The 23,579-nt window shown below is 42.1% G+C and overlaps 1 protein-coding gene across 1 annotated transcript in view; it reads right to left on the bottom strand.

Annotated features, from left to right (window-relative positions):
* Positions 1 to 3,159: 3,159 nt before the first annotated feature.
* Positions 3,160 to 23,579, bottom strand: part of KCNJ6 (potassium voltage-gated channel subfamily J member 6) — a 58,478-nt gene continuing 38,058 nt past the window's right edge. Inside the window, exon 2 of the mRNA XM_019528931.1 lies at positions 3,160 to 3,797. Coding sequence (XP_019384476.1) covers positions 3,472 to 3,797 — 326 coding nt within the window. The 3' untranslated portion in view covers positions 3,160 to 3,471. The remainder of the gene's footprint in view (positions 3,798 to 23,579) is intronic.

Raw genomic sequence — 23,579 nt, forward strand, 5'->3', positions numbered from 1 at the left:
TTCAGCTTTTGAAAATCCATTGTTAATTAATAGCATTCAATTCTTATTTTCTTTTTAACAGTTCAGTTGAAATTGTTGACACAAAATACATTGTTAAACTGCTTAATCAATCATTGTAGAAAAATAGAGGCGTTTGATAGGGACATTCTAGTACAAAGTTTCTGAGAAGCTTTCCCCATTGAAAGCCTCAGAGGCTTCTAATTTTAAGCGCATGTTACAAAAGTGAGATTTTGTAAACTTGTACAGTTTGTACTACATGAATACCCAAGACAATGAGAGACACAGAAATAGAGACCTGGCGCTTTCAGTGCCCTATTCACAAAAATATAGCTGACACATGCACATGCCCCAGTGGCGAAAAGTCTATTTTTTGTGCTAAAGGACACAAAAAAGTTTAATAGGGCTATGAGCTGCTGTTTTAATTAACATGACAAACTGTTGTTAAACTGCAGCGATGGGTTATAGAATGGCCCAGTCAATTACAAGAGTCGGAAGCAGATTCATCCTAGCAGGAATTCTTTGCTTTCAGCTCATGCACTCCGTTATAGGACTACAGACTGACACACACAGGCTGTTCTTCATTATGTATGTAGTATACTCTTGGTATAGAGTTCTTTGTTATAAGGCTACCGTTCTCCAGTGAAGCTGTAGCGTGACCCTTCCTTTAAAGTACGTTCTAAAGAAACAGCTGTTGCCATCTGCTCTACTGCATGATTTTCTTGGTTGTCAAGAGTTGCATTACAGACAGGGTGTGATGTATAAACAGAAGTACTCAGAAGTTCTCACGCAGCCTAGCATACTGTTAGTTTTTAAATGGGCCTGTAGCAAAACCACTTTTTTTTCACCAAAATAAACAAAAATAGGCAACAACCTCTATTTACTTGATTTAAAAAATCAGTCGTTCTGGCAGAGGGGACAAAGGTACATCTCCCAAACAATTGCTTACAGTGTGGAAGCTATACCAGCTGCTTCTGTGTGAAAACTTGGTAGGGACAATTTCCAGAAACAAAAACAAACATGGAGCTCTTTGTGAGATTGATCTGTGTGGTCCTGGCATGCAAAGCCTTACCTTGGTATTGAGCACAGCTTTAGGAGCTTCAAAAAGACTTTTTAACCACTCAGTGAAAATTAATGACAGGCAATTGTTACAGCAAAAAAAAAAGAGTATAGATGTGAAATTAATGTGAAGGCTGTATCACAGTGCAAAATTTCTACCTGCCCACTAGATTTCTCCTGAGATTTTATTTGTTGTCTATTTTAACTTAAATGTTTCTCTACAAAAATACTTTAAGTTCTTTTCAGTGTATTCTTCCTTTCCAGACTAGGCAGGTATAAAAAAAAAAAAACAAAAACACTTTAAGGCTGCATTTTTTTTTCTGTTGACTGAGGGAAATGTTGCTCTTTTGATGAGCCTAAGCTAGTGCTCCTAAGCTACTGGCCCCATGGGTCAGACAAGTGGCATGGGTTCAGTGTATGAGCCAGATCCAGTACAGGGTTGGTGCATGGGGCTGTTTTTTGGGTGTGATCCAGCATGCTGGCCTGATCCTGCATGCTGGATCTGGCCGTGCACCAGCCTGACCCTGCAGGCTGACCTGACCCCAGCTGCAGGCTGATCCTGAGTGCTGGCCCGACCCCATGTGCCAACTTGACCCTGTGCACTGGATTTGGCCTTATGGCAGCCCAATCTAGCACTCAGGGCTATGTTATCTGGACTGTGGGGCTCCCCAGAGCCCAAAAATTTGGTAGTAGTAGAGCGGCAATTAACTTTGCCACTGCCCTGCTCTGCTGCCAAATGTCAAGGCCTGTGGATAGCCCCACGGGTTGGATGACACCATTCCATGTGCCCGGGGGACACTGGCCTAAGCCAAAACACACTGAAATCAGTGGGAGCCTCTTCTTTGATGTAGCAGTGGTTTACGTACAGAGGGCGTGGATTTAAGCAGTCCTTAGTCACATTCAGTAGTGCCTTATTTTGGACATCATCTCACATGACGTTATTTGCATCATTATTTGCAAAGGTGGGTTAGATCCTCAAGTGGTCTAAAACTATGCAAATTAGCATAGTATCATGGACCTCAAAGGAAGTCCTTTAAAACGTTTTATGCCAGCCATGGATCAGACCCAAGGTGAAGAAGAAGTGTTACAGAATCACTTGTCTACGTACAGATGGCAGATCTCAGTCTTTATATGAGAAACCCTGATGGCAGTTATCCAGGGTTATAAAATATTGTGTGAAGCCTCAGGAGCAAAAATGTCAGTGGTGACTGCAACTCTAGAAGAAATGTAAGTAGTTCTTCTCAGATTGTGTAGCTAAAAATATTCTCTTCCTGTCTATGTATAACATTCAGTTTCAGATGGCTTTTTATATTATTTTTAAAGCAAACTACACAGTTTTAATCCAATAATTTAGGGGAAAAAGAATAGTGTCCCCGGGTATTGCACTTGAAGGGTGATACCCCAACGGAAAAAGTGCTTTTTATACAAAGAGCATTCTAGAGATTCTTGTGTTATCCAGGGTTCTTCCACAGTCTAATTTAGGCTGAATTGCCAAAAATAGCCAGGAATGGTTTACCGTATAATATTACAAAAAATAGGTTCATTTTGTAAACAGTTTCACAGTATTTCAGTAATATCGTTGCAATTTCTCTACCCTGCCCTACCCCAGACTATGGCTTTTAGAGTTAATAACATGATCTTTTAAGGAATTGGAAGGTACCCTAAATCATTGCCAGTCTGGTACACTGAAGAAAATGTCATGCATTAAAAGGGCCAAAGATATAGGCGATTTAAAAAATATTATAACAGAAATGCCTATTTAGTGGGTTTGTTGTTTTTTTTTGCGTCCCAACATTTCTAGAATTATGTATCTAAACCTACATTAATTACACATCTATTTACATTATTTAGAAGTTCTTTACTACAGTACTTTTGTACATGCTGGATTTATTACTAAATTTAAAAAGAAAGTAATTACATAAGGCATATATACAGAATCTTGTGGAATTGCAGATATTTCTGCTCCCCTTGGTCTTAAAGCTGCAATGCCCATTTTCTGGTGGCATTTCATTTAATTTATGAAACTGTCTTGAAATATATAAAAGTTGGAGCCAAGACCTACAGCATTAATGAGCACTAATGAACATTTTCTTTTTATTAGCCCTGTTGTTAAGTTTTTCCCTTTTTTGTTGGCATTTAAAATAAACCTGTGATTATGAACTCATACTTGTCTAAAGGCAATCTCCCATTGTTGGAAGAGTGATAATCAGAGTCCATCATCAGTAAGGGATATTGCAGCTTTAACCCATGTCTTTGCTTAGTTTATGTATCTCTGGATTTGAAATTAGGCAGGTAGATATTTCACATCTTTAAATATGTCTTTTCCTGTAATTAAAAAAGAAAAAAAGAAAAAGGAGGTGGGAGAGAAGGAGGGAGGAGAAAAAGGGATTGCATGGTGCCATTCCTCCAGTAGTTTTAAACTTTGGATTCATTCTCTAAGTTTGCCACATCACCATTTCTTTCAGTTTGCTCTTCTTGGTTCTTTTCCTCCTCTTCAGTTTCCAGTTCTGCATGCTGGTCTAGTTGGCTGGACACAGACCAAGTCAGGGGCAGTTCTGCTTGGTTGGCCATCTCTGCTAGTTCTTTGGCACTGTAAACTGGTGTATTGGTCTCATACGTTTCATGAAAGCTGTTGTAGTCTACTTCATAAAATCCATCCTCCAGTGTGAGGACAGGTGTAAAACGATAACCCCAGAGGATTTCACTGGTAACATAAGAACTTCGAGCCTGGCATGTCATCCCTGGAAAAAGAAAAGGCAAAAATGTTGTACCACAGAGTGCCCCAGAATGATTCTTGTTTAATAGTTACAGAGTCATGCAAGTACATGTAGCATTGTATGCTAGTACGGGTATGCCAGAAAAATAACAGGTTTGAGGATGACCATTAGAACAATGTATAATGTGTCAGATATACATTTTTCCTTATCTTATATATTTCATAGGATTAGTCTGTCAGCAAAATCCTAACATTTATATGGCAACTGCAGTTATTCTTGAATTTCATCAGTAAATAATCCTAGACTCTGGAAATGAGTTGCAACCAACTTGTTGATAATATACATGATTTGTAGTGTTGACTAGTCATCTTTTTCTGTATTTTGTTCTCTAATGGATGACCTGTGTAACTAACTAACACTAGCTCTGTTGCCATGCTTAGAAGCTGCCTAGAATGATCAAAGAACTAACTGTTCCTGGTTAAACTCTTGACTGAGGTTTGACCCAAGGATTGACTTTGTTTTGCCTAAAAGTTTGGGACCTCTATAAAGGTATATTATTTTTAACTTCAAGCTAATGAACTACTCAGAAGTTTTAGCAAAACTGTCAAAAGTATGTTATGAAAGTTGTGCTGTTAGCTGCAAAGCACTGAAACAAACTTCTTTCTTCTTTTCTCTTAACAATATAGTTTCTACTAGAGCCTCTTCCTTTGAATTGCTGAAGGGGTAATGACCTCAAAGAATGATAGATCTTGTTAAGAAAGTGTAGGAAAAGCAGTCTAACCCTTGTTCAAAATGCAGTGCAACACTGTCTCTAGATGAAGAAATGTCTAGTCAGAAAGTCTACCACAAGACAAACTGGGTGAGGTAATAAAGGACTCAGGGAAAAGGGAATACTTGCTGTGGTCAGTAAACGGGGTAGGAACAGCCTGCAGACTAGAAAATAATATATGGGGAAGACAGCAAAGAGATGTCCCCAACAAAGAGGGATTATGAGGAGAGACTGTAACAGTTTCTCTTTAATTATTTACAAATTCTTTTCATAATTACTGAATAACAGTATGTTACTAGCAAAGTTCAGAAAGTTAATATATGGCAAGAACATAATACAGGACAAAACCATATAACTGGAGAACTATAATAGGTGCCTCTACCCCATTACTCAGGGAAAGAAGAAAAGGTATGTGGGGCCCAGGGCATATCAGCCGGGGCAGGGTTGGGGATGGCGAGTGGCTGGAACATGGAGCCGGCAGCTGCGGTGAAGCCTGTACGGCACTATCTGCAAGGCCCCTCAAAGCATGGGCCTGAGGTGATCACCCCGATTCAGTACCCCCAGGGACAGCTCTGTCACAGTCACTTTAAGACAAACTGTTTACATTGCAGAAGGGGTGGGCCTTGGAGACATAAATCTAGTTCCAGGGTACAGAGAGGCAGTCTGACCCAGAGAGGAGTTTCTAACACAGAATGAAGGGGCTGTGCTATAAAAAGTGGTAGCTGAGAAGGGCCCCTGAAGCTGGGACAAGACAGGGGGAAAGAAGTGAACCTGGGGAGTACTCTGGGGGAGGGCATGCAGGAGACCGAGCTAAGTTTGGTTTAATTTTTGGTTACGTGTACTGTGTACTTATAATTTCTGGGTGAAGGCATTGCAAGGCATGGGGTGGCTAATAGGGGAGTTGGGAGGCCACTGAGGGCATCCCGAGGAAGGGTGTGGATTACGTGTGTGTAGAGAGTGGATTTGAAAGCTCCCAGCACTGGGGTGAATAGGCTGTGGAGAGCTTGAGCTTGTTTAGGAGCAAGGTGCTCTGGAGAAGAGATGTATGTAGTATTGACTGGGCTAGACAGAGGTAACTTGATGAACATGGGGAGAAAGAACAAGCTGCCAAATTTACACTAGATCAAACCAAAAGCAAGGCGGGTGAGTGCAGTGCATTGCACAGAAAGGCCAGAGTACCTCAGGTCAGGAGTGGCCATAAGAAGGTGCTAGATTTGGAGATAACAGAAAGCTGTCCTTGGGAAATGTACATTGTCATGCCACAGATGTTGCCACCACTGAAGGTACACGGAGTTTCAGAGAGTACGAAAGCTGGTGGTTGTTTATCTTCTTTTTCTCCACAGATAAACCAACTATTTCAGAGAAAAATCATACTTCCTTCTCTCCTTCACCCCCTCTGCTTGAGCCTTCTCCCAGAACAGAGTAAGTTTGTAAGGTCTAAATATGTTTACTAACCTGTGTTCTTTCTTGATCATGTTTCATTTTTGCTGATATTGTTACCAGTAGTTACTGCACTGTGGTACCTGAGCAATTTTTGCAGCATTTCTCTCCTGTTCAAGTGCGTGACAGTATGTGAACAGTGTACCTCTCAGGGGGGTAACTGCCAGTAGAGCTTTTTCATAATGACCGCTATGCTTTTGTTACCCTTCCCTGTTGTCAGAGAGGTGCTGAAATACCACAACAGACTTGGTTTTTCTATTTGCTATTCAGAAAGGGAGAGAATACTGGAAATCTTATAAGTTAACCAGTGCTAGAGAGGTTTCTAGTGCAATTTGTCAGTCTTATCAAAAAGTAGTAGACTTTCTTTAGGTTGGTATGGGTACCAAAGCATTTAGCAACTTATCTGAATTAGTGAAGATTCATCCATCAATAGTTATTTTGAATGTTATGAACGCTACAAGATTTTTGCTTTCTGAAATGAGAAGTGGTTAGATCTGTATTTTTTTTCAATTTGTCCATTACTCAGGAAGTGTGATGCACATCTTTCCTATTCAGTGAAATAGAAGGAAAAAAGAGCAATATATATATACCATCCATACAGCGTTCAGATCTGCAAGCTAGAGATGAGATCAATGAGCAGGAAAGCTTGGACATTTATTTTCTTTCGAAGTTCATCTGCTACTTTCCACTTCTACTCCGATGATCGAGGCCCAGTTTCTTGAGTGTCTGATGTGTTTTTTGTGGTGCTTCTGGAATGCAACCATTAGGAGGTGACAGGATAAATTTTCAAATAGGGTGAAAATGAATCCACAAAAAAAAGTGTAAATAGTCCTAAGTGAAACTGCATCTACCCATGAAAATGGATCATTTCTTGTGAATAAACCCAGTCTGCCTCTACTAATTTTCCTTTAGAGCATTATCATCTTAGATCATGGTTCTGTCAGGAGCTTTGCCTGGCTAGGTTCCAGTGTCCATTTTTATATCAGCAATCCCTCCAGCTGAGGATGATTGTCTTCCATGATTACTTTATCTGTGGATGTGAAGATGGCTGATGAAGCCAATATGGGATCCACAGACCCTGTTGCAACTCAGACATGTTTCTGTGTGAATGGTGAGGTGGCCTCTGGATTTTTGGTTTGCTCTGTGACATGCAGTTTCTGCTGCTTCTGCTTTTTTTTTTCCATCTTCTGTTGGCATCATATGGCTTCAAAGTACTGAGATCCTCCTGACAGAAGACTTCCTTCATTTGGGGTGGATGTGGGCAATAATCTCCCATGAGTTGATGTTTATGTTACATTTTTTCAAGTTGACCTTGAGGATGTCCTTAAAGCACTTTCTCTGCTCTCCCCTTGAGTGTATGACTTGAATGAGCTGGGAGAATAAAACTTACTTTGGGAGTCTGAGTTGGACGTCTGGATGATGTGGCAGGCCCAGCAAAGTTGATGTCAGATGATCATTGCCTTGATGCTCATAGCGTTTACTTGCAAGAAGATGCTAATAGTGGTGCATCTTTCTTTCCACTGGATTTGGAAGATCTGCAGGCAGCATTGATGGTTCTTTTCCAGTGACTTGAAGTGTGTCCTGTACATTGTTCCCATCTCAGAACCTGCATACAGAACAGTGGGAGTCATGACTGCTTGATAAACCATGAGCTTGGTTTCAAATCTGATGTAGCAATCTTTGAACACTTGTTTCCTCAGGCATCTGAAGGCTATGCTTACAATTTTAATGTGATATTGGATTTCATCATTGATGTCAGCTTTCTGCAAGAGATGGCTTCTGAGGCATGGGAAATACACAAAGTTTCACCGTGAAACTGAATTACCGGAGCTGGGGACTGCTCATAAAGAGCTTGTTGATGGACGACCTTAGTCTTCTGAATGTTAAACATCAGTCCCTTTTTCTTGTGTGCTTTGGTAAAGACATCAGTGATTGCCTGAAGGTTTGCTTCTGAGGGAGCACATACTATAGCATCAACAGTATACTGGAGCTCAATGACTGGGGTCAAGGTCGTCTTGGTTTTGGTTCAGAGTTCACCGAGATTAAACAATTTACCATTATTTGGTAGTGTAGCTCCACTGTGATTGGAAGCACGTTGGTGGTCAGATGTAGTATAGCAATAAGAAATATTGAGAAGAGAATTTGATCAATGACACAGCCTTGCTTAACTCCTGTATTAAACTAAAAGGGATCTATGATAGATCTGTTACTGAGAAACACTGTTCACATACTGTCATGGAGCAGGTAAAGAATGGTGATGAATTTCAGTGGGCATCCATACTTTAGAAGGATCCTCCATAGTGCTTCTCAGTTGAGAGTTGAAGGCTTTCCTGAGATCAAAGAAGGCCACGTAGAGAGGTTTATGTTGTTCCTGGCATTTTTCTTGCAGCTGGCAAGCAGAGAGGATCATATTAGTTGTGCCTTTTGATGCCCTAACCCACACTGAGATTCTGGAAGGAGTTCTTCAGAAAGTGGGAGGAGACGGTTCAGGAGGGTTGTTACAATGATCTTTCCTGTGGTGGACAGCAAGGTGATCCCTCTGTAAGTTCCACAGTTGGACCTATCTCTCTTCTTGAAGGTCATCTGGGATTTCTTCATCTTTCCAGATCCTTAAGATGAGGGCATGGAGTTGTGATGTGAGCTCCTCTCCCCAACTGCTTGATGATTTCAGTGGGGATTCCATCAGCTCCAGGTGCATTGTCATTCTTCACTTGCTTGATGGCTTTCCTCACCTCATCAAGGGTTGGAGGGATTCAGAGATCATCTTTAACTGACTGTTATGGGATTGGAGTTGAGAGCACTCTGATTAACAACAGTCTCAATTAAGAAGGTCTTCAAAATGCTCCTTCCAATGGGTGCTGATGGCTCCCCTTTCCTTGATCAGGTCTCCTCCATCCTTAGGTCTCAAAGGGCTTGGTCCCTGAGTGCTCAGACCATAGATGGTTTTGGTGGCACTGAAAAAACTGCACATATTGTGGATGTCAGTGAGTTGTTGAATCTCCTTCACCTTCAAAATCTTGCCACAATATGTTCTTCATACTGTGGGTCCTCCTTTGTGCCTCTGCCTTGGCTTATTGGTGATTCAGTTTCTTTTGCTTGGAACTGATGTTCTGCCAAGCACAAAAGGCCTTACACTTGTGGCTGATAAATTCTTGGATCTTCTAATCATTCTCCTCAAACCAGTCTTGATGTTCCCTGGTAGAGAATGATATTTTTCATGGGTAACTGGTGCCACCTGAGTTGGGGGGGGGTGGCGGCAGCGAGGGACATGTGCCCCCTTAGCGGCCAGTCAGCGAGATGCACTCCTGTGTACCCCCTATGCATTGCCACTGACCTTTTTGTAACTGCTGCCTTCATGCCAGTTCATGACTAAATAAGAGATTCCAGATGATCATAATCCAGCTCCCGTTGTCACTAACTGGTCACCAAAAGGCTTGAAAAATGTGCTGGAGAAACTGTTTTTATGGAAGATGACTGTGCATGATTTATTGTGAAGAAGTTGCTGCACATCAGCTTTCACCCAGTTTTTGACAGAATGGGGCCTTGATCCAATGGCAGAGGTCAAGACATTTGAAGATCTTGTTCCATTGCAGCCTTCATCAGTGTTTGCATCCGCTGAGATTCTAATATCTTTTCCTTCTGCTCCACTGTTGAGGAATTGCTGACCTATGGCCGGCAGCTGGACAGACTTATCATAATGGCAACCCGTACTTGCCATGTCATAGCATCATCAAAGAATATATGTGGTTTTTCAGGAAGAAAAGCATTGCCATCTGCTGTCCCCATCATATCCTGGTACTGCTGCTTGGTTCATCAGAATGTCTGCTTATTCATCAGAATTACCCGTGCTTGTTTTGCAGCTAACCTTCCATGAAGGTCATTCCACTATCAGCCACCTGTGGATGTGCTGGGCAGCAGTACAGCTCTGCTAGCAGAGTGCCCCTATAGGTACTCACTGACTTCCCTGGGGTTCTGTCTGGGACAAAACTTGTGGAACCTCAGTTGTTGCATTGATAGTGTCATAAGTTTTTTTTGGTAATGTTACCATTCACTTTCTTACCCTAAACTATTTTTCAGCATGACTGTGCATGGGCAGATCTAGAATTTTGAAAAGGGGGTGCAGATAATGAGGTATATCATCGCATATAAAACAGCACACATTTTTCTCCAGTTAAAATAACTAGAAGCTTCACAAATGTGCCAGGGGCCTAGGGTTGCATCATTCAGTTTAAGATGGAAACAAAAATAAGTATAGCTTCTTTGGAATAAATTAAAAACAATCTGCAGGGCTGTGAAAAAGGAGTTTCATTACCAAGAGCAGCTAATGGACAGCAGAATTGTGGAACAAAGGATAGCTTGATTAAAAAGGAGAGGGTTGTTAACAGCTGTGGAATGAAGAATTTAGAAAGGATCAGGCAAATTATAAAGCAGATTATAATAAACCATGAAGTCAGTTGACTCTCTCAGAACTGCCTGACTAGAAATACTGTTGCTACTGGTCTCCACTCCTGTTGGTCCTATGTTCCAATTCCCTTTCATGGACCATTAAAAAATTTTTGGTTTTTATTCCAAATGGAACAAAACCAAATACCAAAATACTGAACTCCTCAGTGAAACAGAATTTGTTTCTTCATTCAGATTTAATACTTAGTATAGCTTTAGGCAGGAAAACACATCTATCTTGGCCATCGGTCAAATTATTTTTTTTCTGGAACATTAAAGATTTGAGTTACAGACCATTGAACATTTCTCTAATTTGAAAATTTGACCTGCCTTTCTCTCTCATTTGGATTTTTTTTCTGCTCAGAAATGGCTGGGTAATAACCCTTCATTTTTAGAATTTAGTTAAAACTCCTTCACAATGAGAATGGGAGGACATTTTTGAAGCAAAAAGTTGAAATAGAGCAATGATATCAGTTAGAGGTGCACCGATACATCAGTCTGATATTGGATCAGCACCTGTATAAAGAAAATTGACTGTATTGGAAATCTGCTTGATGTGGCCAATAATTTGGCTGATAAATGCCTGTGTGCACAGCACGCAGGCAGCGAGGAGCTCAGCCTGGCAGCATGGAGAGCTGCGTGCAGCCGGTAAGTCTGTTGTGGTGAAACGGGAGTGGGGAGGGGAAGGGGCATGGGGGACAGATCAACAACCCCTGCGGTGAGGAAGGAATGGGTTGGGGCTGGGGGTGGACGCTGCCTGGTCGGGTTGGGTGTGGGATGGAGCATGGTTTGTTTGGGCCGCGCAGGGAGAGGGTGGCAGCTCTCACCACTGTGTGCTGCTGGTCTGGAGGCTGCACTCCCAGTGCTGCTGGCACTTGCTCCGAGCAGCATGGCCTCTGGCCCCTACCCACAGCTGCAGCCCACCTGGCCCAACCCGCCCAAATCTGGGGGCACCCCCTGCCGTGCCCTCCTAGACAAGCAGTGGGAGCAGAGGCAGGAGCTGCTGGACAAGCAGACAAGCCGCTCCCGGACTAACAGCTTGCAGCAATGGGAGCCGCCACCCCTGTCCCCATGATCTCTGGACGAGCCGTGGCTCCATCCTGCACCTACCCCACCCCAGCTGGGCAGCACCTACCCCATCCTCTTCCCCACCCTTCCTTCTCTGTGGTGGGCATTAATCTACTCCCTCTACTCCCCTTTTCTCCCCCCTCCCCTTTCACCACAACAGACTTACCAGTTGCACGTAGCTGTGTCAGAAATTGCATTGGTATTGGCTGATATGCCTCCTTAAAAAACGCTTATCAGTATCAACCCCCAAAATCTCTATTGGTGAACCCCTAATATCAGTACCTGCTTTTATCTAATAGTCTTCATCTGGATATATGTGTGAGAGAGAGTGAGAGTATGTTATTTAGTGGTTGGTTACAACTTAAAGAAAATAAAAAACAAGTTCTGTCTACTGCATATAGCACTTTGTGATTATACTTCAGGTCAGGTGGGGTAGAGATTATTTCATAACCTGTACTTGCACATAGTAATTTGCTGTGACTTGGGCAAGTCAGGCAATATCCTTGAGCTTTACTGAGTTCAGCTGGACTTTGTGGATGAAATTCAGGACTCAAACAGAATCTGACTCAGAGAAGTAGGCTGCAGGGACTGTGTGTGGTAATCTTTGGTTTTTTGGGGTTCATTTTGTTTTGTTTTTTGGTAGATACAGATTCATGGCACAACTAGTTTGAATGATTGTGGTATGAAATTTAGGAAGTGCTAAAATCCTTGTATGGTAGATGAAAACTGGAGGTCCTCCTGAGGTACTCATCTCAACATTTGTCTGTTTTTTTTGTGTGTGTTTAAGCAGGGAAATAAAGGACCAAAATAATTCAGTTTAAGTTAATTAGTTACAACTAAAATGAATGATTTGCTTAAAAAGAAGTGCTAAAGTCAATGAAATCCATGAAGGTTGGATCTTCTGATCAGCTACATTCGCTTTACTGTTAAGTGATCCAAAAGGGGTTCAAGCTAGCTAGAGATAGCCAATGGAGAATTTCCCCTGTTCAGGTGAACTTTTTGCCAGCAGAGAACTGATGGAGGCCAGTCCAGAGTTTCCTGTGCCTGATGTCCCTCTTGCACCTCTCTTATAGGGTGTGGCATAGTGAAGTTCTACTACACCCATTATTTCTAAGGTGTAAGTTAATTGCTTTTTTCTCCAGATTTAATGTGTGCAGGAACCAGATGGCTTGGGATAAGTTAGATATCAAGGTGTTATATACATCTGAGCTCTGTTCAGGTGCAGATAGGAATCTGCCCCAAACATTCACAAGCTTAGGATGTAAGTGTGCCTCTGTCAGAAGAGTTACTCTTAACTTTTCTAACTCTTAAATAAAGTGTTGACTTTGACAATAAACCAATGAACCTTAGGTGAAGCCCCGCTCTGGTGCTCCTTGTCAGTAGGGAGGGGAGAGAGAGAGAGATATCACTCGTGTTTCTGGGAGGCACTTGGATACCTTGGTGATATGCACCATTGTAAGATATTAGATAGGCATAGAGATAGAATATTGTTTTCTACGTGCAGTGTAATTCAACTATTTAAAATACTTTATGGACCAAGAAGGTAGCTGAAGATTTCCCTCTCCCTTTGTTTCATGTTTTTAAATGCAAAGCATTTTTAATTGGTTGTAATGAGCCCGTGTATGTTTTAATTTCAATATCAGATCACAACCTTACCTCAAAATTAGTACGAGGGTTTTTGTCTGTTTATTTTATATGCATGCAGAGTCTCTGGAAGCACCATCCAACACCATACAAGATGTAGATTGCTGGGCTAGCTGCCTATAAAGTAAAACTAATTGCTATATTACTACTTTGTAGGTTTTATTATCATCTTTAATGGTCAGTTATAGCTCTTTGATCTGTAGCCAGAGTAGTAAAAGTTGCCACTTTTCTGCAAGAGCAACATGCCATTGTGGATATTGCCTCTATTGCTTTCTCTTTCCCAAACCCCCAGTGACTAGTGTGCCAGAGGAAGATGTACACTGCATTTTGGCTTTTGCTCCACTAGGTAGCTTAATCAATAGATATTCTGCCTGAGCCAGCCAAGTAAGCAGGGATAGATTATTAGTAGTATTTTGATTCTCGATAGGAGCATGGTGTTCCCCATAGAATTTACTAGGAACAATATGCATTGATTTGAAACCAATGTTTAATTATTGTACTGAAATGGCCCTTAACCTTATAGTTTAAGTGTCTCAAAATCTTTGCATATTTATTCTTTCAACACTTATGATTTCCATTTACAAAGAGGATGCTGAATCAAAGAAAAAGTAAAGGCTAGATCCTACTTCATTTTATATGCCCAAATGGCACTTACCCAGGCATATAACTACTGTTTTTTTGTTTTTTTCTTACACACAGTTTGTGATTCTATCTTGCCTTCTGGCATACGTATCTGTTAGAAACAAAATCATTAAGGAGGAGGAGGGCCCTCCCATGTTTTAGCTCCAACAGCTGAGTGGTTAGAAAGCTTACCCAAGATGCAGAAAAGCCAGGCCCTGGGCCTTCCTTGTCCACAGTCAATGACAGGGGTTTTGAACTTTCATCTCCTGTTTCCCAGCACAGTGCTCTAACTGCTACACGACAGATTAGGCATGACCCAGGTTCCTTTGAACCCCTCCTCTTCAAGCTAGGTTACTGCATTTTGCATTTAATAGTCATTTGATAGCGTCATACGAAAGTAGGGTTGGAAGGGACCTCATGAAGTTATCTAGTCCATCTTTGCTCAAGACAGGATTATTCTTAACTAAACCATCTCAACCAAGTGTCTGTCTCACCTGCTCTTGAAAATTTCCAGAGCAGGTGAGACAGACACTTGAATGGAGATTCTGCAACTTCTCTAGGAAGCCTCTTCCAATGCTTGACCATAATTTGAAATTTCTTCCTAATTTCCTTTACTGTAGTTTTAGTCCATTGCCCTAGTCCTGTCCCATATGGCTGCAGAGAAAAGTCTATTTCTATCCTCTCTAAAATTGTCCTTTGGGTATTTGAATATTGTTATTAAAACCTTCCTCGGTTTTCTCTGCTCCATAAAATGGATCAAGAGCAGTGGGTAAGTTTCTGCCCCATTTGAAGCAAGGGTCCAGGATAAAACCCAGGACCCCTTCCATTCCAGAACAACAGCCATCTCACTGAGCACCAGGGATCCTGGTTTTCCCCCATAAAAAAATGCAAATTCTCAGATAAAAATTTGTACATTTTCTGATTAAAAACTCAAAATTTGTGATTAAATAACAGACCACTATATATATATAGGAATCAGTTGAACACAATGTTTTCTTTATATATTTACAATTTTAAAGCAATTTGGAAGCCTACCAATGCCTCAATCGCTATAATAAAATAAATTCTAAATACCTCTAAATTTTGGTATTTGCTTTTTGGGGCTTTTTATCATGAAAAATCAGAGCTTCCCCTGCCTCCTTCACTCACAAAATGCAGGTTGAGGCCCCTCGCTCCCAAGCCAAGGCCCCCTGGCCCTGCTGGTGAGCCTCACTCCTTCCCATAGCCTCTCCAACCCTGCTGGAGGGAGGCCCTAGCTGCCAGGCTTTGGGGACAGGAGCCCAGGTCCACATCCCCTTGCCATGTGGTGGCTGCTGCAGCAGAGTGGAGCATGGGGTCCGGTTCCCACCTGCTGCCTGCCTGCTGCAGGCTTGGGCGGGGAATGGGGTCAGCTCCTCACTTCTGCATGCACTCCTGGGGAGGGGAGGTGGTGCAGGCTGCCCCCTGCAGGCTCAGGCTCCCTACCTTGCTGCCCTATCTGGGGTCTCCACAGCCCAGCAGGTGGGGGCAGGTGTGGGCTGCTCCCTCTGTGGGCTCAGGCTCCTTGCCCTGCTGCCCGCTGGGCTGTGGAGGCCCTGGGGGAGGGCAACAAGCTGGGAGCCTGAGCCTGCAGTGGGAAGCTTGCACCTGCTCCCGCCCCATGCACAGATCTGGGGAGCATGGATCCCCTTGTCCCTCCAGGACTGCGCTCAGCAGCAGGGAACCAGCCCCATCCAACCCCCTGGACAAACCATTTGTGCATTCTGGCCCCAGGCCCCAAGTCCCATGCACTGCCTCCAGCCCTGCCCAACTCTCTCCCTCCCTCGTTCCCAATGAGGGCCTCAATTCTCCCCTCTCCTTCCTTCCCCCCCCCCCAACTTACCTGCAGGAGCTGCTCTTAAGGCTGCCTGCTGGTTGCACACGGCACCCCATGGCCTGACCACCCTCCTCGCCACCCCTATTGCAGGCTGGAGCTCTGCCAATGTGCTGAGGGCTCTTTGCAAAAGTGCAAAGTCTGTGGGTTTCTCCATTAAAATGAATGATCTGCATTTACTTGTGTAAAGGGGGAAATCCACGTTTTCCTCTTTTTCTGTGGGAAACGGAGAACCCAGATCCCTGCTGAGCACCCTCTAGCTTGTGTACTGCTTCCTAACCACACTGTCTGCTTCTCTTGGCTGCTCAGAGGGCCAGCTTCAAGAAGAGAATTGTAGAAAGGACTCAATAATGCTTAACCTGTGGCCGGATGGTTAGAGCATTGTGCTCTGAGCCCCAGATAGAGAGAGGCTGGGAAACTAAAGAGATGCTGGTTTAAACCCCCTCTGGGGGGCCTACAGTCTAAGCCTCCCATTTCCCCATTAACCATTAAGCTACTGGGTGTGGGAAGCCCTTCCTATTCCTCTTCCTCTTCCTCCTCCCCCCCATGCCCTGTCCTCTAATGCCAGCTACTCATGGGGTTTTTGCCTGGCTGTAATTTCAGGACTTGCAAGCATTCTGTGATGTGCAGGTACCTGGCCAAAGCACAGTCCTACTGAGCATGCCCAGTAGCCACGTGGACTTGTGCATCTGCTCTACACATGAAACAAGATTGCAAATTGTGTTTAAGCGCAAAAAATAGCATGTATGTGTCTGGGTCAGTGTCACTGGGTACAGTGAAATAGGATCCAAACCTAAGCGTCTTGCAAATGGTCACACAGGAAGTCTGTAGCAGAGAAAGGGATTAAACCTAGGTCTCTCAAAGCCTAGAGCAGTGCCATAAGCACTCATTGAGCCCTCCTCCCAAGAGGTGGCTCAATAGATTTGTTTAGAAACTGCCTGAACAGTAAAAATTGAAACAGTGTTGATTGACTTGTTCCCCTTCTGTCAGACATTAATAAGGACAGTGCTTCAGTGTATCACATTAGCAATTTTTCTCACAGCCAGCATGCAAGATTTTATCAAGCTTAATGTGCATCCAGTGCAGTCTACAGAGGATGACAAAATGGGATATAATAGTTCCCTGGGGCCATTATTTCCACAGTGTGGGCAAAGTTACAGGCCAACCCCTTGACTGATTAGAATTAATAACAAAGCTGACACCACCTCCTTATTCATGACAGTTGAAAAGTGGTACATGCGCAGATTGTGGCTGCATGTTGTTTGTACTGTCTGTTGGTATTTAAGCTTATGTCTTAGCATTGGTTTACAAACATCACCAGAGTTCAGAGTGGTAACCTAGTATGACTTGATGCATTTCCTTGCAGCAGCCTAATGGCAGATTTCACGCTACCATACACAGTAATGTGTTGTGTCATACTCTCCATTCTCTGTTATTGCACTTTATGCAATGGGAGATAGCAAAAATGAAATGTTATCAAAGGCTAGGAAAAAATAATAGGTATTGTGGAACTCAATAAAGTTTTAGGCTGAATTGCCATGAGTTTCTGCACCAGTTTGTCTTAATATTTTTCTCACATTTACATTGCCTGTGTCAACTTTCCTTTTTTCCTTACCCTTTTCCTTTTCTTTCTCCCTTCTTCCTTTCTTTTCTTTTTCAACATGGGACCAATCTTAGCTTTATTAAAAGAGTGCTCTTTGATGTCTGTCTTCTTTTGTGATAAAGAACATTTCCTTGGGTGCACATTTGGGAAGAAATTGGGAAGACCAGTATTTTAAGTGGCATTGGCTGAGGCTGACAGTGTCATATAGTATTGTTTTGTCAGTCATGGTTACAAGATCAAAAAGACGAAGAGATTTACTTTAAGCAGGATGCTTTTCCAAAACTTCTTTTAATGAAACAAATTTTCTGGCGATGCAAAATTGACTAGGTGATTTATGACAGTCGCCGGATTTAAATTCTCCTCTCAACATATTTCTGTTCAATTTAGATTTGTGTTGTGGGACCATTGTTTAGCAAGGAAGGGCCAACTTCTGTCATGGTTGAAGGGCTTGCCTTTATTTAGGCCAGCAGAATTTCACTTATTTATGGGGAAAATAGAATTTGGCTCAGAGTCTCTTGAGTGACCATGTACTGGGACTGCCAACTACAGAGGCATGCTGTTCCTGTTATATCATTTCAAGACTAGCATTAGGGAGCATAGATGTGATCTGCTCTGAAGGATATAATTTTTTCAGGAAGTGAGGCTGAGTACTCTTTTATATTAGCAATGTCAGGATGAACAAGAAGGTAATCAATAAGTGCTCTGAAATGAGCAGAAGACTAGAAGCCAGGAACTCTGGATTTTAATCTTGGATCTGTTATTGACTCGGTGTGTGTGGGCTAAGGGAAGTCACTTAATTTCTCTTAATGTCTTCACAGTGGAAATACTAATAATTATTTATGTGCCATAAGGAAGTGTTGAGAAGACTAACATTCTGTAGAAGTGCTTAGTATTAATATTCTTTCATCTGTTCTGTATAAACAGAAACTGCATCCAGTTTGCCACATACACTCATTCTCAGTTTTCACTGTCAAAGCTGCATTAAATCACTTTATCTTCTGTGAAAACATTTACAGCAAAAGACTGCAAAGGTAAAGAGTAAGTTTTTCCACTTCACCTCCCATTCTTTTAAATATTGTTAGTGGGGTTTTATGGGAGCCAAGTTGTCTATTTATTTTTGACTTTTTTTTTAATGCAGCATCCTGAATCCTTACATTTCTGCAAAGCCAGAAGAAGCAGCAGCTGTTATTTGCTGGAAAATGCCTGCAGAGTTACAATGCTGTGATGGTATTTTTTTCCTTCACCTCTTAGTAAATCTTTCAAAAAGCCACATTTTCCCCCCTCAGTTGCTTTGGGTAGAAAGAAAACTTGTATCCCGCTACTTGCAACTAATGAGGGGCAGATTTCAAAGACCTCTGAGAATTTGGTTCAGTAGAGCACCTGGAAGTCTGGAGGCTTATCTGATTCTGAATATAATATATATCTATTTGGACAGTAAAAACTGAACAGCATTTTTAAAGCACGTTGCTTTCAGACCTGTGCACAAAATCTTCACATTTGAGAGGTGCAGACGGCCTGTATATCCTCCTGCTTCCTTGGCTGCATTCTGTAGTAGAACATGCTGTGCAGCTGCTACCTGGGCTCCACGTGCATACATGCACGTGTGTGTGCATGTGTATGCGCATGTGTGTGAATGAGCCAGCAAGTATTAACTCCAGTGAGAACAGCTGGCTTTCTAATATTCAGAATTTGCCATATATGAAAAGGAAAAATAGTTAACTTTTAAAACTTCAAAAACAGATGGTTAATTTGGGCTTTTAGTTTTGAGTAAGGGCTGGCCTAACTTCTTATTTCTATTTATATATTTATAAGTACAACAGTTTTGATTTTAAACAATCTTATCTTTCTGTGTAAAGACTCTGTATACACTCGTTCAGTTGCAAAGCTGGATCATAGGTTTATATTGGTGAATATGTGCATATGTGGTTGGCAGCTGCTTTCTTGGCCAAAACTCTGGTGACTGAACTGAGGACAAACTGCAGGCTGGAAAGCACCATTTACCATAGAGCGAGCTATAGAGCCAGGCTTTACAGTTATGGCTACCACTGATGTGAATCCTCTGCAGTTTGAATTCAAAGGGGGGGATCAAGAACATGCACACTGACCACTAGGTTAGGTTTGCACAAGAGATAAACAGCTGTTCTGTTTTGTGGTACATTCCAACATTTCCAAGTGAAACAAAACCAACAAACATTTGAAATCGCTCACAAAACATAATTTTCAAAAAACAAGACAAAACTATTTTGGGTCACCTGAAACATCCCATTCTGATTTTGACTTTTTAAAAAGGTCTCAGAATGAAACATTGATTCAAAATGACAAACTGAAGCTCCTTTTCCTCAATTTTTAAAATAATTATTATTTTTCCTCCAGAAAGTTTCAGTTTCAGTTAAATGACAGATGCTACTGAAAACAACATTTCATCAACATATTTTCAAGCAACTCCAAGGGAGCAATCAATATACAATAACTATGCTTCACAGAATGTTGTGTGTGTAATTTCTAGGCTTTCTCACTCCAAAAAAGTTTGCCTAAGAAGTGACAAACATTTCAGAGGAACAAATGCTTGTCTGATGAATCAAGTTTTAAATATACTGCCAGTTCTGGTCCATCTTTCTAGGAACTAGCAGTACAGTGTTCTCTTTTAATAAACACTTTTGCTAAAGAGATTCTGGGACAGCTATTCAGCTAATATTTAACCTCTGTTTAGCCTTCTCTTCTGTACAGGCACAGTAAACTAAACAACCTGACAGGAATGAATTTCAGTATTCTTTTTAGCTATGCCTTTTCAAATATAAATAGGATAAAATGAAAGATGATTGCATTTTCCTCCAGGCTAATCTGTGAAATCTCATCATATCAATGACAGAGTCTGACCAGAGAGAATAGTATATTCCAAAATGGGTACTCTGAGTCCTTGGAAATAGTCAGCTCAACTTTGTGGAGCTGGAACACAAGCTGCCAGGATTTTACATCCTTGCCTCTGGTGGACTAGTCTGATAGATTTACTGTTTCAGCCCTGTTTTGGACTTTGATTCAACAGCAAACAAGAGATGAATGCTACTTCTACCTTACTCTTTCAGAAGTGCTTCAAGAAGCTATGAAAAGCTGAAAACTTTGTTAAAATATTTGCAATACCACAGTTCTCTTCAGAGACTCCACTTTTCAGCTGTGAGGTTGTGATTATATAAAAGACCTATTTTGACCTTTTCATAAGCCTTTTGAAAATACATCCCTATTGATCTGTGGAATTCCTCCTTTAATTTGGTCATGCAGGTGGGACTGTCTTCAGTGGCAATGCAGTATCATGGCTGGATCGACCTGCAGTTTCCTGAATGGCTATAGGAAACAGGCAGCAAAAGGACAGGGTTTCAGCTGAGCCTCCTGGTGCTGCTTCCATTTGCATAGTGTGTCTGCAGCATTTTTTGTTACAGGTGCAGACACATTCATAGTTTCTGCCTGATGCACAACCTCGGTGGGAGGCTGATATACTGACAGGACCAGAGGGTTCTAGTTGGTATCAGTGTGAGAGGGGAAAACCAGGAGGGTATCAAAGGTAGGCATCTTATTGTATCCTCCAGATCTGTCCAGCCTCATTTTGGCTAACTTGCTTCCCAAGTAAAGGGACTGGTCAACTGGAAAATCACATGTTGTGCCTGTATCTCTTTATTGCTTTCCATAGCCCTTAGTGACACTTAAAAATCTCAGGCACTAAGTTCCCCATAGTTTTTATCTGGTGTGACTTGGTGCAGTCAGCTTCATTGTCACTTTGGTACTTAGTTTCACCACTGCTGAAACAACCCTTGCAAATATTTATTGGAGAGTGGAGACAGGCCCCTCAGGAGTGGCACTGTCAGCAGTAGTAGGTCCTGTGCTGCAGCGTACTGGCATGGCCTCAGGACAGAAAGCAGTAGCACCAGCTCACTTTTGGGGATGGGAAAGTGAGATTCTTCTTTAATTGCTGTAGGTCCACTGCTCTTTTCCCTGCCTTTCACTAAAGGACAGAAAGAGGCCCCCACGAGACAGGAAGGTGGTGCAAGGGCAATGAAGACAATAGGATGTTAATTTTAGTTTGGGGGTGGGTGACAAAGGACTTGGCTGTGGGAAGAGGAAATCGTATGGACCCTGGGTTTAGCAAGCTCTGTGGACCCACTGTCCCCCACCCCAGGCCCACTTGGCCCTCCTGTCCAACCCAGTAAACAAGGGCAGCTTCTAGGCAGCCAGGCTCCTTATGCCTGCTTCTTAATGGGGAGGCAAGGGAGAGGAGCAGAGTCCAGAGCATTAACAGTTGCAGTCCAGCCCTGGAGAGAGGATAGGGATGAGTCTGAATTAACTATTGGGAGTGAGGAGCCTAAGTAATTGTTCTGGTCCTGGAGAAGAGGGCATAATGGGGTGGTCTCAACTAATTGTATTGGGACAGTTTGGTCAAGGACTAGGAACGTGGAAACTGTGCACGGGTAACAAATATACATCCAGAGAGGGTAAACAGTAGAGAAAGGAAGTACAGGCCTCTTAGGACCTTGAAGTCAGCAAGTTTTAATAAGGTATTGTGACTGCTTAGAATACTTAATTTTGTATGCATAATATGGAAATTAACTGATTCCCCTTTCCCCCCACTCCCAAACATACATGCTAACAGTGCAGTTCCAGAGGGTCACGGACCACGCCCATTTGCAGTGAGACCATTAGGGTGATGCTGATAGACAATCTGTTCTGCAGATCGGGGGTGGGGGGCAGTGGTGTGGTTGCACCCCCCTCTAGCCCCCTCAGTTGATCCCTGTTCCACTCAGGCTTTAAAACCAACTGCCTGACTATGGCAGCAGTGTTTCTATTCAGGCAGCAGTGAGGGCGTCATATGATTTCATGGCTCATTATAATTTACCTGATTCCTGCTAATATCTCTTCACTTCATAGGTCTTAATGACCCTCTTTTCTTTTAATGATCTTTAAAGGGCAACAAGCTGTCCTTTCTTTTGTAATTTTGCTGTCTGTTAACCATTCCCCTCTTCTGTTTCACAGCCCTACAGACTGTTTTCAGTTTTAGCTAAAAACCTTAACTCAGGTATAGTAATACTGGGTGTTCATACAGATGCTGTGGGGGTGGGGGGAGGGAGGGGGAGAGCACTTTATTTAGAGTGGCTCTGAGAGCTGCTCTAATTAAAGCGCCTGGAGTGTCATGTATATTACAAGCTTTAGTTAAAAGCATCCGTGCCACCATTTTTCAGTGCAGGGCCACTGATATTCATGATGCTGGAGTCTGCTGGTGCATGATAATTACCACACTCTGGCAGACTCAATTATTCAAGTCTGCTCAGTGCGTCAGAGCAGCTTTCCTGTACATGTATAGGTGCCCTTTAATTCGGTTGTAGAAATGACTGACAAGAAGCATTGGAGGTGCTGTCAAAGGTGCTCAAGAAGCTTTACAAATCTGAAATGTACATTTAACTATAATGACTACAAGACTAATGAAATAATCTCTTTTGACTATTTTTGCCTAGTTTGTTGTGTTTTTTAAACTTAATATGCTTAGCAAATTAGTGAACGTTTCAATAAATATATACTTGTTTTTTCTTTGATCTTAAAATGGATACTAAGGTGCTAGATCCCTAGCATATCAGTAAAGCTTCTAGTTTCTGTTTGATTGGAGAAAAATATGTGTTGTTATATGTAATGATGTGCCACAACATCTGAACCCCACCTTTTCAAAATCCTAAATCTGCCCATGTCCTCACTAATTTCACAGTTCTGGCAGTTTTGAAGGTTGCCTAACACTTCCCATTTAGAACTCAAAGGGCTCTTGTGAGGGAATGGAAAGACCCAAACTTATTCTTTCCTTGAAAATTATTTTAAAAATTCTTGAGAATATCCCTGAGGACTCAATTTTCTGCAGGGAAGAAATGACAACCAAAGTTGTATGTTGCATAAATAAAACACAGCATATGCAAACCCTAGAGCAAGGGTTTGTGTACAACACAGTGGCTGTATAGTTAGCCTACAATTAAAACGGCAGTGTGTTGATAAAATGGAAGATGATTAAGGATTTAATATAATTCTGTTTTAGGACATATTTCAGGAGTGGTGAGGAAAGAAGAAAACTTCAGTTTGAATGATTTCTGCTCTGAAGGTAGTCCAGTCCAGACTGGCTTTTTTATTTTTCCAATTTAAGTGCTCCACAGTTGGGCTGTCAGGAGTTTGAGTTACACATTTAATTAACTATAAGTTTGTGATCTCTGTCATGTCTTCCTGTTAGAACTCTCTAAATGTAAAGTTTGAATTCAATGTTAGGCAGCTTCTGCTCCAGCAGTCTGATGGTCCTATTTAGAACTGAAAATCCAAAGTTTGGAGCATGCTAAGTCTTGCTGGTTT

This window comes from Crocodylus porosus, unplaced genomic scaffold (assembly GCF_001723895.1).
Source record: "Crocodylus porosus isolate Cpor-Errol unplaced genomic scaffold, CroPor_comp1, whole genome shotgun sequence".
NCBI lineage: Eukaryota > Metazoa > Chordata > Crocodylia > Crocodylidae > Crocodylus > Crocodylus porosus.